At 38.8% G+C, this 14296-nt stretch overlaps 1 protein-coding gene across 6 annotated transcripts in view; it reads right to left on the reverse strand.

The window, feature by feature from the left end:
• ABL2 (ABL proto-oncogene 2, non-receptor tyrosine kinase) overlaps positions 1-14296 on the reverse strand; it is a 94391-nt gene that overhangs the window by 16687 nt on the left and 63408 nt on the right. For 4 of the 6 annotated variants that reach the window (XM_031435688.2, XM_064478042.1, XM_064478041.1 and 1 more), the window contains exons 2-6: positions 10203-10265; positions 8744-8914; positions 4724-5019; positions 1883-2155; positions 747-831 (exon numbers count right to left, since the gene is read on the reverse strand). In XM_031435688.2, the coding sequence (XP_031291548.2) occupies positions 747-831; positions 1883-2155; positions 4724-5019; positions 8744-8914; positions 10203-10265 (888 nt within the window). The remainder of the gene's footprint in view (positions 1-746; positions 832-1882; positions 2156-4723; positions 5020-8743; positions 8915-10202; positions 10266-14296) is intronic. The other 2 variants (XM_064478044.1, XM_064478043.1) reach the window with 1 other exon arrangement.

Below are 14296 nucleotides of genomic sequence, written 5' to 3' on the forward strand. Positions count from 1 at the left end.
AACTATCCCATAGAGGGTCAGGACTACCAACACTTTCAGAGTTCCACACAGGCCCACAATTCCCAGCTGCATGCTAACGACATATCCCTGAAAGTAGCAGCGACTGTGTGTATGTTAAGACTATGTGAGCCTAGCCTGTAACAATGCTTTCTAAAAAGATTATTAACTGATTCCATAGTCCAGGATTTCACTAATATACGGAAGACTCCTTTGTAAGGAACCAAAGAAACAATCTCCTTTGGCACAGTTTGGCTCAACCTGGACACCCAAAGAAACTGGTCCTGTTTTTAAAAGGGCAGTGCTTTCAGCCAAAGGTTTCTCTGCGACCCGAACAGGTGGAGAAGCCAATCTATCACAGCACAGCACTTTTTGCTTGCACAGGCAAGCTGAGGGCAGCTGGTCACAACTTTAATCCACTTCTTTTCAACAGTCCTTTGCTCAATGTCTCTTTATTTTGTAAAAATATTCTGTGATAGTTTTTGGTTTAGTATCATTTTGAAGGATTCTTAACTTTGGATCTGGGGCAATTATCACAAGCTGGGCAATTTCATATATTGCAATCAATCCAGGTCACTGTTTCTTGGGTAACTGTAAACACAGAGACAGCTGATTAAAATAATAACCATTTACTGAAGTAGATTCGTACTGGGAGCTTCCACCACAGGGATTCAAAAGAGGGATTTGGAGATAACAGGGGTGAGGACAGCATCTGTGAGGAAACCTGTGGTGCAGGCAAGCTTCCTCACCTAGCAGTTGTACCAGGTTAGGGTGCTTGATTTCCTTCATCACTGCAGCTTCTTTTAGGAATTCTTCCACCTCCATAGTATCTTCCTGGAAAAGGGGAAAGATAAGAAAAAAAGGAGAGGGACAAGCCCCCATCTTAATAATCATTTGAGTCAACTCACAATCCTAAAACTTCAGCTCTAAAAGCGGGTATCTTTTGAGTAATTTAGCACTTACTTCAAGAAATTTTATCACAACGTAATATGCTCTATACAAGTCCAATTAAAAAAGAAAAATGTCTCCTTGAATTTATTCAGTATTTGAAACTGGAATAAAATATAGTAGGGTAAGCAAAACTCAGCAATCATGTCCTATAACAACTCAAAGAGGAAGAGCCTTGGATGATACCTCAGTCCTCTGATAATTTACTTCTCTACAGCTCAGCCTTTGAAAGGACAGAGAGTGTCTGTCTTCCTGACAAATTCCTTAAAGAGCAATGCTTGTTTGCAAGGCTGTGCGTAGTGTCTCACACTCAGAACAAGTGCTTGCTAAAAGAACTGACCACTACTCATAGGTCAAGGGCAGTCCTTACGAGTGACATGCCAGAGCTACTGAGGCATGTGAGGGAATCTTCAGAGAACGGAATGAGTGATGTAACTTGTAATTTGATACCAGGATGCTTAAAGGTGGTGGTGGGGGGACATATCATATTTCTGTGAATATTAAGAATAAGAAGTGATCTAATCTCATGGAGATGGGAGGAGCAAGCAGCAGAGAGAGAAAGGACAGAACAGGAAAAAGAGAGCCCATGATTCTCCAACAATGCATGAAGAATTCTGTCCAGCGGTGGTTGCTCTGAGGAAGTTAAACAGCTTGTTTTGCTTTTATAACTTGTAATTTGCTTCTAACCTCCCACTAAGACTACATCAGCAGCCTCCAGAGACAAACCTTCCCCACATAATGGGCTTCACTGCACTGCAGTGAAGTCTGCCCCTGCGTTGTCAGCAGTGGCACCAGGGTTAATCATCACCATCTGCTGATGTGCTTGGCACCAGTGGGTGGAAAGTGTTCCAAAGTTAAAGAAGGGCACGTTGATATTTCCAAGAGATTCAGCACAAAAGAAAAAGATGCCTGAGAAGTGTAATTCTCAGCAACCCACCTTCAGTGTTTTCACAGCAACCGTAAGGCTGTATTTCTTCCAGACGCCAACGTAAACCTCTCCATACTGACCACCTCCAAGTTTGTGCTTCATGGTAATATCTGTTCGTTCCATTTCCCATTTGTCATGGATGGGGGACACACCGTAGACGGTAGGCTTATTACACTTGGGTGCTGGGTAGTGTAGTGTTGTCACCAGCCCGTCAGCCACTGTGGAGTGATGGTGAACAAGCTCAGCCAAGGTGCTAAAGCGGCTCTCGGCGGTGACATACACCTGGGGGGAGAGCGGAGAAAAGCTAAGCCAACCAGGAGGCAGTCAGTGTTCCACCGGTCTCAAGGGATGAAAATAGGGCGTTATCTCATTAAGGCAAAGGGAGAATTAAACCATGGTAGCAGAGGGAAACAGAACTTCAGTTCAGTATCATTTAAACCATTCTCCCTATGTTTCCTAAAGCAGCCCTAGTCTTGAGGAAGGGAACGCTTCCAAAATCTCTCTCTGGGTCATCAAGAGCACTGGTCTTCAAGTATTTTTAAGGAAAAAGATTGTGGAGCCCAAATACGTAAGGTAATGGAAGAGACGCGCTGATTAAAGTAGATAAGAGGGGACTGGCCTCTTGTAAGAGTTTATGAAATACCACTTCAGAACCTTGCACAGAACATAACTTAAAAACCACTTATTTTGGGCCGCCTCTCTCTCTCTCTCTCTCTTCGTTTGGAGACAGCCCGCACTGTCTATGAAGTATGTACCTACTTTTAATCTGAGCACCCAACCCCAACACCTCGTGGCCTTTCTCTTGCCTTTCAATCTATCTCTTTGAATAAACCTACTTTAACTCAAAAAAAAAAATCAACAACAAAAAAAATTTATTTTGATTTACTTGGTAGAGAGAGGATATTAAAATATCTTATAATTTTTATTTCAATAGGATGTGCTTTTGAGTGTCTAGGCCATTAAAAAAGCCACAATTTTATTTCAGAGGGTTGTTAACAAAATAGTAGTTAATTTCTGATAACCAGTAAGAAGCATACAGATAGCAGTCTCTGGGCCTTATCTCCCAAGGGCACTTGTTTATTTTTTAAAAAAGAAACATCTATTGTATTTCCAAAGAGTATGCAATTAATACATGGAGAATTGATGACTTTTATAACGTGAACTCACCCACGTAAATATCTCCCACACCAAGAATTATAACATTACCAGCACCACAGAAAGCTCCCTCGTGCCTTCCCAGCTGTTTACCCCTGCAGAGGTAACCACCCTGCTGACTCCTAACACCTTGGATTAGCTCTGCCTGCCTGTGAATCACACCTACACAGGATGGAATCACATAGGTAAGTATTGTGCCTGCTTTCCTGCATTCAACTTTTTAAAAACTGTGATTATAATTCATGTATCATACCATAAAATTCACCATTTCAAGTGTACAATTCAGTGGTTTTATTATATTCAGTGGTTGTCCCACCATTACCACTACCTAACACCAGAGCATCTTCATCACCCTACAAAGAAACCTCTGGCCCATCAGCAGTCATTCCCACTACCATCAGACCCGTCCACTGGGAGTCACTAACCCCTGTAACTCAGTTTTGTGTGTATGAGATTCATCTCTGACAGGGCCAGATATCAAGTATTTTAGGCTTGTGGCCATAGCATCTCTGTCATTACTCACATCTGCCGTAATAATGAGAAAGCAGCTGTAAACAGCACATAAACAAATGGGTGTGGCTACGTTTCAACAAAATTTTATTTTCAAAAGCAAGTAGCTGGTGGGTCATAGTTTTTTCTGATAGTATGTATAGCAGTACCAAGTTCATTTTTGTTGTTGTATGAGATTCCATTTTATGAATAGGCCAAAATTTATTAATCCATTCTACTGCTGTTAGAAAGTTGGATGCTTCCAGCCTCTGACTACTACATGTAAAGCTGCTGAGAACATCCCTGTTGGGTGTAACACCATAAGCAGAGCTGAGTCTCTCCTACATTATCAGCTGTCTGACCTTATTTGGTTTCATCAAAAGTCGTCTGTAAAGTGGTGCAAAAGAGAAAGAAAATTAACAATTTACTTATTTCCTACTTTGTACCAGCCACTATGTTTTATAGAAATTATTTCACTTAATCCTCACAAGAATCCAATAAAATGGGATGGGAAACTGAGGCTTAATTAAGATCACAAGGTTAATAAGTGGTAGAGTTACCCAGCAAACTAGACCTGCCTGCTCTAAAGCCTGTGCTTTCTCCCTACGATGCAGATCACAAAGAGGGAAAGAGTGGAAGAGACAATTCAACCTAAATTTACTGTCCAACAGAACCGACACAAGGCTATGCATTATCATTTATAAAGTAAAACAGTTCCATTCCAGCACACCCATTCTTGTATGGTTGGTCTTTCCAACACGTAAACTGCTAAGTGACTGACTGATCTATTTATATTAACATACATTAATGATCAACATCAGTCTCACAAGCCTAAATTCTTACTCTGTAAACTTTCTGGCAGAGATTATTGTAATTTTCAAAGATACGAGGTTTAATTTATAAAGGCTACATAATGTATTGGATGCCTATGTGCACACTTGTATACTGAACAGCTAACTTACACAGCTGTTTCCTTCCTTCTTCACCTTCAAACCTAGCTCATCATTAAACTATTACCGTAATACTGTTTTTAGTTTCTATTACCATACTCTTTTGACAAGAATAAGCTCCAATAATGCCAAACAGCTCACACTCGTGTCAGTGATTATTTTGCGTCAAACATAAAAACTATATTCTTTAGTCGCTCTGCATACTGAGTCTCAGGAGCGGCCAGCCCGCACGTCGGGGGCTGCCGGCCGGGCTCACCTTGCCGTCTGCAGCGGCGTTGATCCTGTAGTGGTACACGCGCCCCTCGTACCTGAGCGAGATTGACAGCTGCCCGGGGCTGCTCTCACTGTCTCGCACCAGGAAGCTGCCGTTGATCAGACTGCTGAGCAGATACTCCGCGGCGCTGCGAGACACAGGTCCGTGGTACCAGGAGTGCTTCTCCAGGCTGTTCACTGGGGTGATGTAGTTGCTTGGCACCCAACCCTGGCCATTCTTAGAGCGAACTTCACTCCACTCACCATTCTGGTTGTAACCAAGGACGCATAGTTTTTCACCTAGCCAGGAGGCCACCGCAGAGGGAAAGAAAAGATGTTAAGACTATCTCAAACAGAAGTAGTCCACTGTCAAACTTTAAACTCACTGAAAAATGCATCAAGGACTTTTATGCCCCCCAAAATCTTTAAAAACAATGAAAACAAACTTGGCTGTCATCATTGCCTGACTGTATCTTCAGCCTGTAGCTTAAACAAAAGCAGCATAGTTAGAAATGGTTTTCTGGCATTACCTACAGGTTTTTAAACATTTTTTACACCATAGGAAACTCCATGTAAGGTACTAAGGTGGCATATAAAGAGAGAAAGGCTACTCAAGTGTTTGGAAATGACGCAATTTCATCCTTCAAAAAAGATAAATAAAATTCATTTTTCCCTCAGTTTATCAGGGAATGTATCTTATGTATGGTTCAACGTTAACAACAATCAAGGATTTAAGGATAAGATATGTGAAATATAAACTTACTTCTAAATCTCAGTTGGCACCAAGACTACAAAACCAACAATGTTAAAAAAAAAAAAAAAAAAAAAAAGGACAAACCACAGAGCTTTCAGCAACATCTTCAGGAAAAAAACCGTGTTTGGGGAAAGGGTGGCCAGTGAGGACTCCCAAGGCACAGTCTTTTCCAGGACTCAAGTTTTAAAATAGTTATAGTTTTCCAATTTCCCTCCCATTCCCCATGACGAATGAATCACCCCATCCGCTCCTCCAAAATTAGTGTGTGGGAAAGGGAAGTTGAGTCTAAAGTTGAAACCCAAGACTCAAGTTACTCAGAGTGTCACTGCCGTCAACTTCAATGCCCCTGATTTTCTAATGAAGTTGTTATCAACTTTAGACTCCCTAAGCATACATCCTGCCCCTGTGCTTGCAGCACAAACCAAACAGGAAAGGTGAAAGAGATACCATTAGTAATAAACGATAATTTAAAGAATCCTTATAAGGTCTTAGGCCCCCACTTCTGAGAGATGCAAGCCTTCCTATAGAGTTCACATCCACTTCTCAGTGTCAGAAAACAGAAGAAACCCAGCTCAATCAAAAGCACATAGCCCAGCAGTTACCAGGGAGGCAAAGGTTGTTGAGGAAAAACCCAAAATTATTATTCTGGCAGCCATCTAACTTTTTTCAGTGGCCTACAGAAATGTTTTACCGTTAAGATAGCTTTCTGTTAGCGCCTACTAACTCACCCAAGACCCTTGGACATGAGACATTCAATAAGTAAAAATAAGAGTATATGCATGTGCACACACACGAAGACATATATATATATACACACAAATGGATAGGAGTGTGTATGCACATGGTGGTGGAAATGCACAAGTGTACAGATAAATACTTCCCAACCATATCTGCAGGGGAAAAAAAATCTTAGTGTTGCTAAAAAAGCCAAATAAAACTTGGTCGGTAGCTTTTCTCTAATACACCAAGAAAACAGGAAGTGAAGACTAAGTCCAGCCCTAAGTATACTGATACTATTGTTGCTTCCTTACAAAGAACTGACGACAGGTCATCACGATCAGGATACAGTCACACACCCTAGGTCTTTGGCTGGTTTCTCTTTTTGGCAATTACAAGCAGAATTTTCTACTCTGAGAGTTTCGAGTGCCACAGAAATTGACAACGGACATAAATATTGGTCCTATTACCGGAAGAATCCTGGGAGAACTTTGTTTATTCACTGAAGCAAGATATCATCTGCCAAGAAGAAATTAAGTACTGCTATTTTATTTTTAAAATATTTTCTTGTCTTTTCAAATAATAAAATAGCTTTAGCATGGTATCTTTGTATCAATAAGAACCTGTATAAAAATCTGGCATTTCATAGGTTTTAAGAGAAATCACTGTTGGCCATAAGATAAAGAGACTCACACTTCTTGAGCCGCATACTCATGGTTACCCTAACTGGTAACCGATGAATCAACAGACTTTCTTTATCAATGTTTCCTTGGTGACTGAGCTACCTTGGAAACTACTAATATGAAAATTATACCAAGGAAAGAATGTTCTGAGTCTTCACTTCACAAACTTCTCCACTGAAGAACCTAAAGGTAAAAGAGTGTGTTTTAGCCCAAAGAGACTACCTACCACGCAGCATAAAATGTCTCTGAAGTCCTTTGTTTTATCCTAAAACTTTGTGTAAAATTTTCCTCCCAATGCAGAAAACACCCTCTGACATACACATACAAATACCACCACCATCCCGCCCCCAAAACTACCTAAAATCTTTAGATTGACACTAGGAGATAATACTGCTCTTTATTTTTCCTGTACCTTTGAAACCTCCTGGTACATGTATTCATACTGTCACATCCACTCTGGGGACATACCTATACCCTACTTTGAGAAACTCAGTTTTAAGGATTTCTGCTTGTGATGAATTTTTAAAAACTGATGTATATAAAGATTTTATTTAGGGGTAACATTCTTTGAGTGGAGGCCTGTCCTCTATTAATTTGGTATATCCACTCCTACTTAACACCTCAATCTGAACCTTACAAATAAGAAGAATGTGTTTGACAAATAATCATTTAAGTTACAATTTCATTTAGTTAAAAATTACTAACTACTATATATAAAATAGATAAACAACAAGTTTATACTCTATTGCACAAGGAACTAATATCTTATGGTAACCTATAATGAAAAAGAATATGAAAAAGAATATATGCATACATATGTATGACTGAAACATGCTATACACCAGAAACTGACACACTGTAAACTGACTATACTTCAATTTTTTTTAAATGGGAAGAAAATAATTTAATAAAACTAAAAAATTTTTAATTATCCTTTAACATATTTTTCCCTGTAAGAAGCTTTCAGAAGTTCAAAGGACAAGAAGCGCTTATGCAAATTAGCAATTCAACTCATGTACATAATGAGAATGCCTCACTCTCCTATTTCTTTCTCGTAAAAGTTCCATATTTCCTGTCCTTGTTCAAAAAACCAATAATGGATGATTTTACTTGATCATGTTCTTGGTGTTCCCTTTGATAAGAATTTACTACTGAAATAAACTGCTACTCTCTTGAGGTTATTACTACAATAGAAACCCTTCCTACTAGTCCTTTCACTAACCCACATACACACAAATGTGGGACAAGCTGTCTAGGCCAGCGCTACTCAAAGCACGTCCACAAGATAAGACACAGGTGCCAGAACGTGAATCACCGAGCTACCTTCTCATACTAAAAGTCTTGTTCCCAGGAGAAAAAACAAGTCAGCTAAACTAAATAGTTAAGTACTGAGCTTACTTATGTAGTTGGTTTACAATTTGGGTGCAAGTTCTTAATCTCAGTGCAGACTGGTTGCAAATGGTTCTCAGATAGGCAGCATCCACGAACACTGAGTTGTGCTGGGGTCTGGCACCACGACTCATCTCAGTCAGCCACGGTTCAGTGAAAAGAGGCGCACAGTGAACCTTACCTGTGCGGCAGATGAATGCCGCTTACTACACATAGAACAGAATCTGAGGATGAGTAAATGTGTATATTGTGTGGTATTTTTTCTAAAGTATTTTATTTCACTCTATCCTTAATAAATCCTATAAAGTAGATAAAGGCGGCATTATCCCAACACAGGTTAAAAAAAAGACAATGAACCAAAAGTATCTGTGCCCAAATCACCAAGCTAATTTCAGTCAGAAGCAGAAACTAGAAAAGCCCCCTTTATTTCTTAACCACTAATGTAAACTGAGAAGTGAGAGGATGTTACACAGAAGCTCACCTTTAGTGATACTGAGTGTGTTATCACCACTTGCTACAAAATCATAAAGTGCAACAAAGAGATTAGGGTCACTCTCAGTGGCTCCGAGCAAGTTCTCCTTGGAGCTCCACCTGATGGCTTCATTCAGGGCCTGGGGCTCAACATCACAGCCATAGGGGCGGTGCAAGGCTTCTGAAAGACACAGAGAAACAAGGCCGCAGTAAGTCCAAGAACTGCAAATTCACTTCCATACAGTACATACACAGTATTTTAGCTGCTGGCATATGCTAACGGCTCCAGGGTGGAACAAAACTGTACACGTAGCTGTGATGTCATGAAGAATGAACAAATGGCACCGTCTCCTAAACATGAGAGAAGTCAACTCATTCAAAATATACCAAGATAGAGAAAAGAACACAAAATGAGCATTTAACTGTGATGAATGTGCAGTAATCAAAATCAGAAATAAATGAATAGGAAATCCAACAGTTTCCTTAAAATCTCAAAAATGGAAAAAGGAAACTTAAAAAGAAATGGAAATCCATTTTAAAAACCATACAAGATAGTTTCTCCGGGTGATGGTGGCTTTAAGATGGAATAGTTACATGTGTCTCCCAAATACTTAAGATCCCCCACCACCAAAAAAAGGAAATAGTTATGTTTTGTAAGTCCTCCCAAACTACCTTTCTTCCCTTACACTCTCCATATAAAACAAATTGTGGAAAAGATAACAGAGATTTTAAGAAACACGTACAGATGGCATTCAGACCTATTTACATTTAGAAAATTATGGAAATAGTGCTTTTGGGGGAAAAATCCTAAAATTATCTACTAAGCAACAAAAATATTTTGGTTTAACACAAAATATTCTTGGCATCCCAAAATACCTTTGTGTTACTATGCACTGCCTATAACATTGCAGCTTTCAATTGTTAATTGTTTAAAGGAAAAAAAATTTAACCCTATTTTCTTTTTCTAGGTGGTATATTTTTATAAACTATCTATAACTTAATTAGGGCTTTAGAAAATATCACCAACAATGGACATGATTTACTGAGTTTCCACCACGTGTAACAGTTGAAGCCTTGTAAGACCTGGTTTCTTCAAGGCTTTAATGGTTGCCAAGTTTAGTGTGACTACACAAACAGGTGATCTCCATGCCATCTTAAAGTTCACCTGCTTCCCACAGCCCAGGACTATTAAAATACACCGCTCTTCCCCCAGCAGCAATTTTCTTAATCACTAAAGCTGTTTTTAGTGGCTATCTGCCACTATCCAACTGCCTATGTGATATAACAACACTTCTCTAGTATGCCTCTCCCTCCCTCTCCCTCCACTCATTTTTAACTTAAACTTGGTTTTATCATCACACATGAAGGAGAAAAACACTTTGATCTGCGGCTTTCTTTCTTTCCCAATCCATTCCCTCTTCTCCAGCCCTACTGCCAACGCCTTAGTTCAGATCCCCGTCATCTCTCACCTGGACTACTGCCTCCAGTCTTGTCTCCCTCAAATCCATCCTCCACACAGCTGGCAAAGTGATCTATTTAAGACAAAAATTTGACCATGTCACACTTCTTAAGATTCTTCAGTAGTTCACCATCAAGCTAAAATCTCTTGAACATGGCCTTCGAGGTATCATGATCAGGTCTCCACCTACTTCTCCATCTTCACCTTTCCCCCACTCCACACTTCTAATTTTAAACTTTGACAGGTACCATGACACTTCCCACCTTTTTGCCTTTGTTCACACAGTCCTGTCTACCCAGATATGTGACCTCATCCCACTCTTTTTTTTGACTGGCTAATCTCTCCCTTTTTTTTTTTTAAACATTCAAACGCCAATATAACCTCCCCTGGGAAGTTTCACATGCTCCTCCACATTGTGCTCTCAAAAGCATTACACTTGCTGCATTAATACCCCCTTATTTATATTTAGAATACCTTCAACTTATGTTTATTTCCCCAACTTCACAACATGCTCCTTGGTACAGGAACTGTATCTCTTTTCTAGTAAGTTGCATAATATGTGTTCAATAACTGCTGACTGAATGAATGACCAAATTACACAAAAATATAAGTGATGGGAAACAATGAGATGTATTTTAAACTTAAAATAGCATTAACCAATGTTTTAAAAATGGCTTCATAACCGTCTACATGATATAGGCAGACATTCCTCTCATAGGTTGGATGGTCTCCTAACAGTATGTTTAATTTCACTTCATTACATTCCTTCCTCTGCTTAAAAAGAGTATGTATTTAAAATTTCACAGCTTATTAAACTGTCTTACATTAAGAGTGTTACAACAAATCTAAAGACACGTCCAGACATCCTGAAAAGCTGATTTGAAACAAGTATGTTGTTCCTTGTTTAAATGTAGAATTATAGTGAACAGGAACAGCTGTATTATTTACTAAGACAAATTAGGATTACCCAAAACCCAAAATACCATTTTTATATAAAACACGCTTCAAACTGGTCTCATGTACTATGTTTTTCTTTATTCTAATAAAAAACTATCTACTCTAGCAGAATTTCCATTGGGCTACATTATTAAAATGAAAATACCAAAACGAAGTACAGAGAATATTCACAACTTTTTTTAAGTTCTATACTGAATACCACATGATCCACAATAATGTTTCCTGCCAGTGATAGTGGTAACACACTACAATGTTTTATGATTATTACTTGATTTAATGATTATCAAACAGTTCAAGTATATTTCCTTCTTTTTAGACAAAAGGAAGTCCCCCGTGTTTGAAACTGTAAGACCAACAAAAGCCAAGGATAATAAGAACTTTTGTATTACCAAGTCAGAAACAGTAATGAAGCAGACACTAAAGCCAACTCAAATCCTATCAGGCAAAAAACAGCAAATAACATATACTTACATCTTATTTTGTAAAACCCAATATATTAAAATTTTAAGATTTACAAAACTAATAATTTTAGTGAACATTTACTACAAACAAGTCACCATGCTGGGCTTCAGAATACGAAGATTATAAATCACCAATAACATTACTTGCACTTGCTATAAAAAAAACTAGTCTCCATTTTTTCCACCAAATCTGCTTCTCTCACAGAATTCTACACCTCAGATAATGGCAATTTCATCTTTTTCAGCTGCTCAGGCCAAAAACCTTGGAAGTTTGGTACAAACTATAGGACAAATAAATTCTAGAGATCTAGTGTATAACAGTGGTTAAAATTAATAATACTGCATTATATACTTGAAAGTTGCTATGAGAATAGCTCTTAGATATTCTCACCACAAAAAAACAATGGTAACTATGTGACCTGACATACGTATTAGCTAATGCTATGGCGGCAATCATCTTGCAATACACGTACTAAATCAATACTTGTGTATTACACCTTAAATTTACACGTTACATGCCGACTATCAATAAAGGTAGGGGGAGAAAAACAAAAGACCTTGGAATCTTTCATGACTCCTTTTTTGCTCTCAAATACAACGTCCAATCCATCAGGAAATCCTACTGGCACTGCCTCCAAAACTGTAACTGGAATCTGTCCATTTCTCACCCCCTCCACGACTACTACACTGTCACCACCACCATCAGGTCTCACCTAGGTTATTTCACTAGACTCCTAACTGATCTCCATGCCTCAATCCTTGCTCTCTTCTGTCTACTTTCAACACACTAGCCAGCTTTATACACACTAGCCAGCTTTTAAAGCGTTAAGTCAGATCACTTAATTGCTCTGCTCAAAACTCTCTGATGGCTCCCTATCTAAGAGTAAAAGCCCTTACCAGGACCTGCAGGCCCTCTGCAACATGTCTTGCCCAAAACATTTTCCTACTACCCCTTCCCTACTTTACCTCATTCTGACCAAGAGCCTCCCTGCTGTTACCTGAACTCCTACCTCAGGACCTTTGTACTGGCTTTTCCCTCTGCCTAAGACATTCTTCCCCAAGATATCCACATGACACTTCACACAAATGTTACCCTCTTGGTACGGCATTCTCTGACTATTCTATTTTAAAATGCGTCTATTCCTGACCCTTGCACATCCCCCATGTCTCCTTTCCTAATTTATTTCTCTCCATTGCTCTTATTATCACAAAATATGTAATCTATTTATTTATCATTATATTCATGTAAACTATTATCTCACCCTACTGGAATATTAGTTTTATGAGGACAGGTATTTTTGTCTGTTTTGTTCACTGATAAATTCCAAGCACCCAAAAAAGTGAATGTTTATAAGAGGCTCTCAAAAATGATTTGTTGAATAAATGAATCACACTTACTGCTATACTTACAGAGGGTGCTATGAGAGAACAGAATAAAAAACAAAACTCCAGAGTCAGAAAAGGTTTCAGAGAAAAGAAAGCCTTTAAACTGGATGAGCAGTAATTGTGCACTGATGACAGCAGAGTGACAGACTGTCAAAGTGCAAGAACATGCCTATGACATGAGATGCAACAAGCCTAGAGAGGAACTCCATCAAGCTCAAAGGAGGATTTTTCAAAGGCAAGTCAGCTTCTTAAAAACCATGTTATTTGACAAAAAGAGAAAAGACAACAAGACCTATGGCACAATTTTGTGAAAATTAAAAAATATATATTCAGGCCACACAAAACTCTCCATTTCTCAAATACATAAGATGATAAATATAGCGAAAAAGTCATTTTGAGGCTAAAGTACTAAAAGAACCAAAACTTAGAAAACAATTCTTTTTATTCTCCAATCCCCTTCTTCTCATCTCTGGTTTTAGAGTCTTTCTGGTCAAGTCAAAAGATCTTATTTCCTTCCTTTCTTCTTTCTTCCCACTCACACTTTTGTTCTCACAGAACTAAGGGTCAGTTTCCTGTACAGTCTGCCTACACAGGATATCCACTTACACACCATCCTACCCACTAGCACCAAACAAAAGGGGAAATTTTTCAAAGACAAAAGCATCCTAACATCTTCCTGAGGCCAAGAATGAATAAGTAATAAATCACAGAGTGAAAGAACTAAATGGGGGAGAACAAGCTAAGGAATAAAGACAAAAGGGGGTGGGGGAGAAGGAAGAGCAAGTAAACGCCACAGTGTTATCCAGTGGGTCCTGACTATGCCACTTTCCTCACTGGCTTAAGTCAGACAAATCTGGATGATTCAGATGTACCGCACCCGCGCAAATGCAAGTGTGTAGGCTGGGAACGTTTTATTTTTGAACAACGTGAAGTGACTACTACGTAAGGTACTTGAGGTATCTTTCATTAATTCCTGTTATAGAGGTAGATCACAGACTTAAGATGAGACAACAGAAGACTCTAATTTTCACTCATGGAATATAGGACCCAGGTAGCAGGAGTACATTCTAAGCACTAAGGAAATTTTATTACTTTTTTCTGATTACACTTGGAGGATACAATAAAAATAAGGAAAACATAGAAAAAGCAGCTTGTACAAATTACCAGGATTAAACAAGTTAAACCCCAGAATAAAACTCAAACTCCAATTCAAAGATAATTTCTAAATTTAATGTTTAATTTTATTAAAAATACTTTTCAGAGGAGAGGGCATAGCTCAGTGGTAGAGCTGCATGCTTAG

Source organism: Camelus dromedarius, chromosome 23, assembly GCF_036321535.1.
Source record: "Camelus dromedarius isolate mCamDro1 chromosome 23, mCamDro1.pat, whole genome shotgun sequence".
In the NCBI taxonomy this organism is placed as follows: Eukaryota; Metazoa; Chordata; class Mammalia; order Artiodactyla; family Camelidae; genus Camelus; species Camelus dromedarius.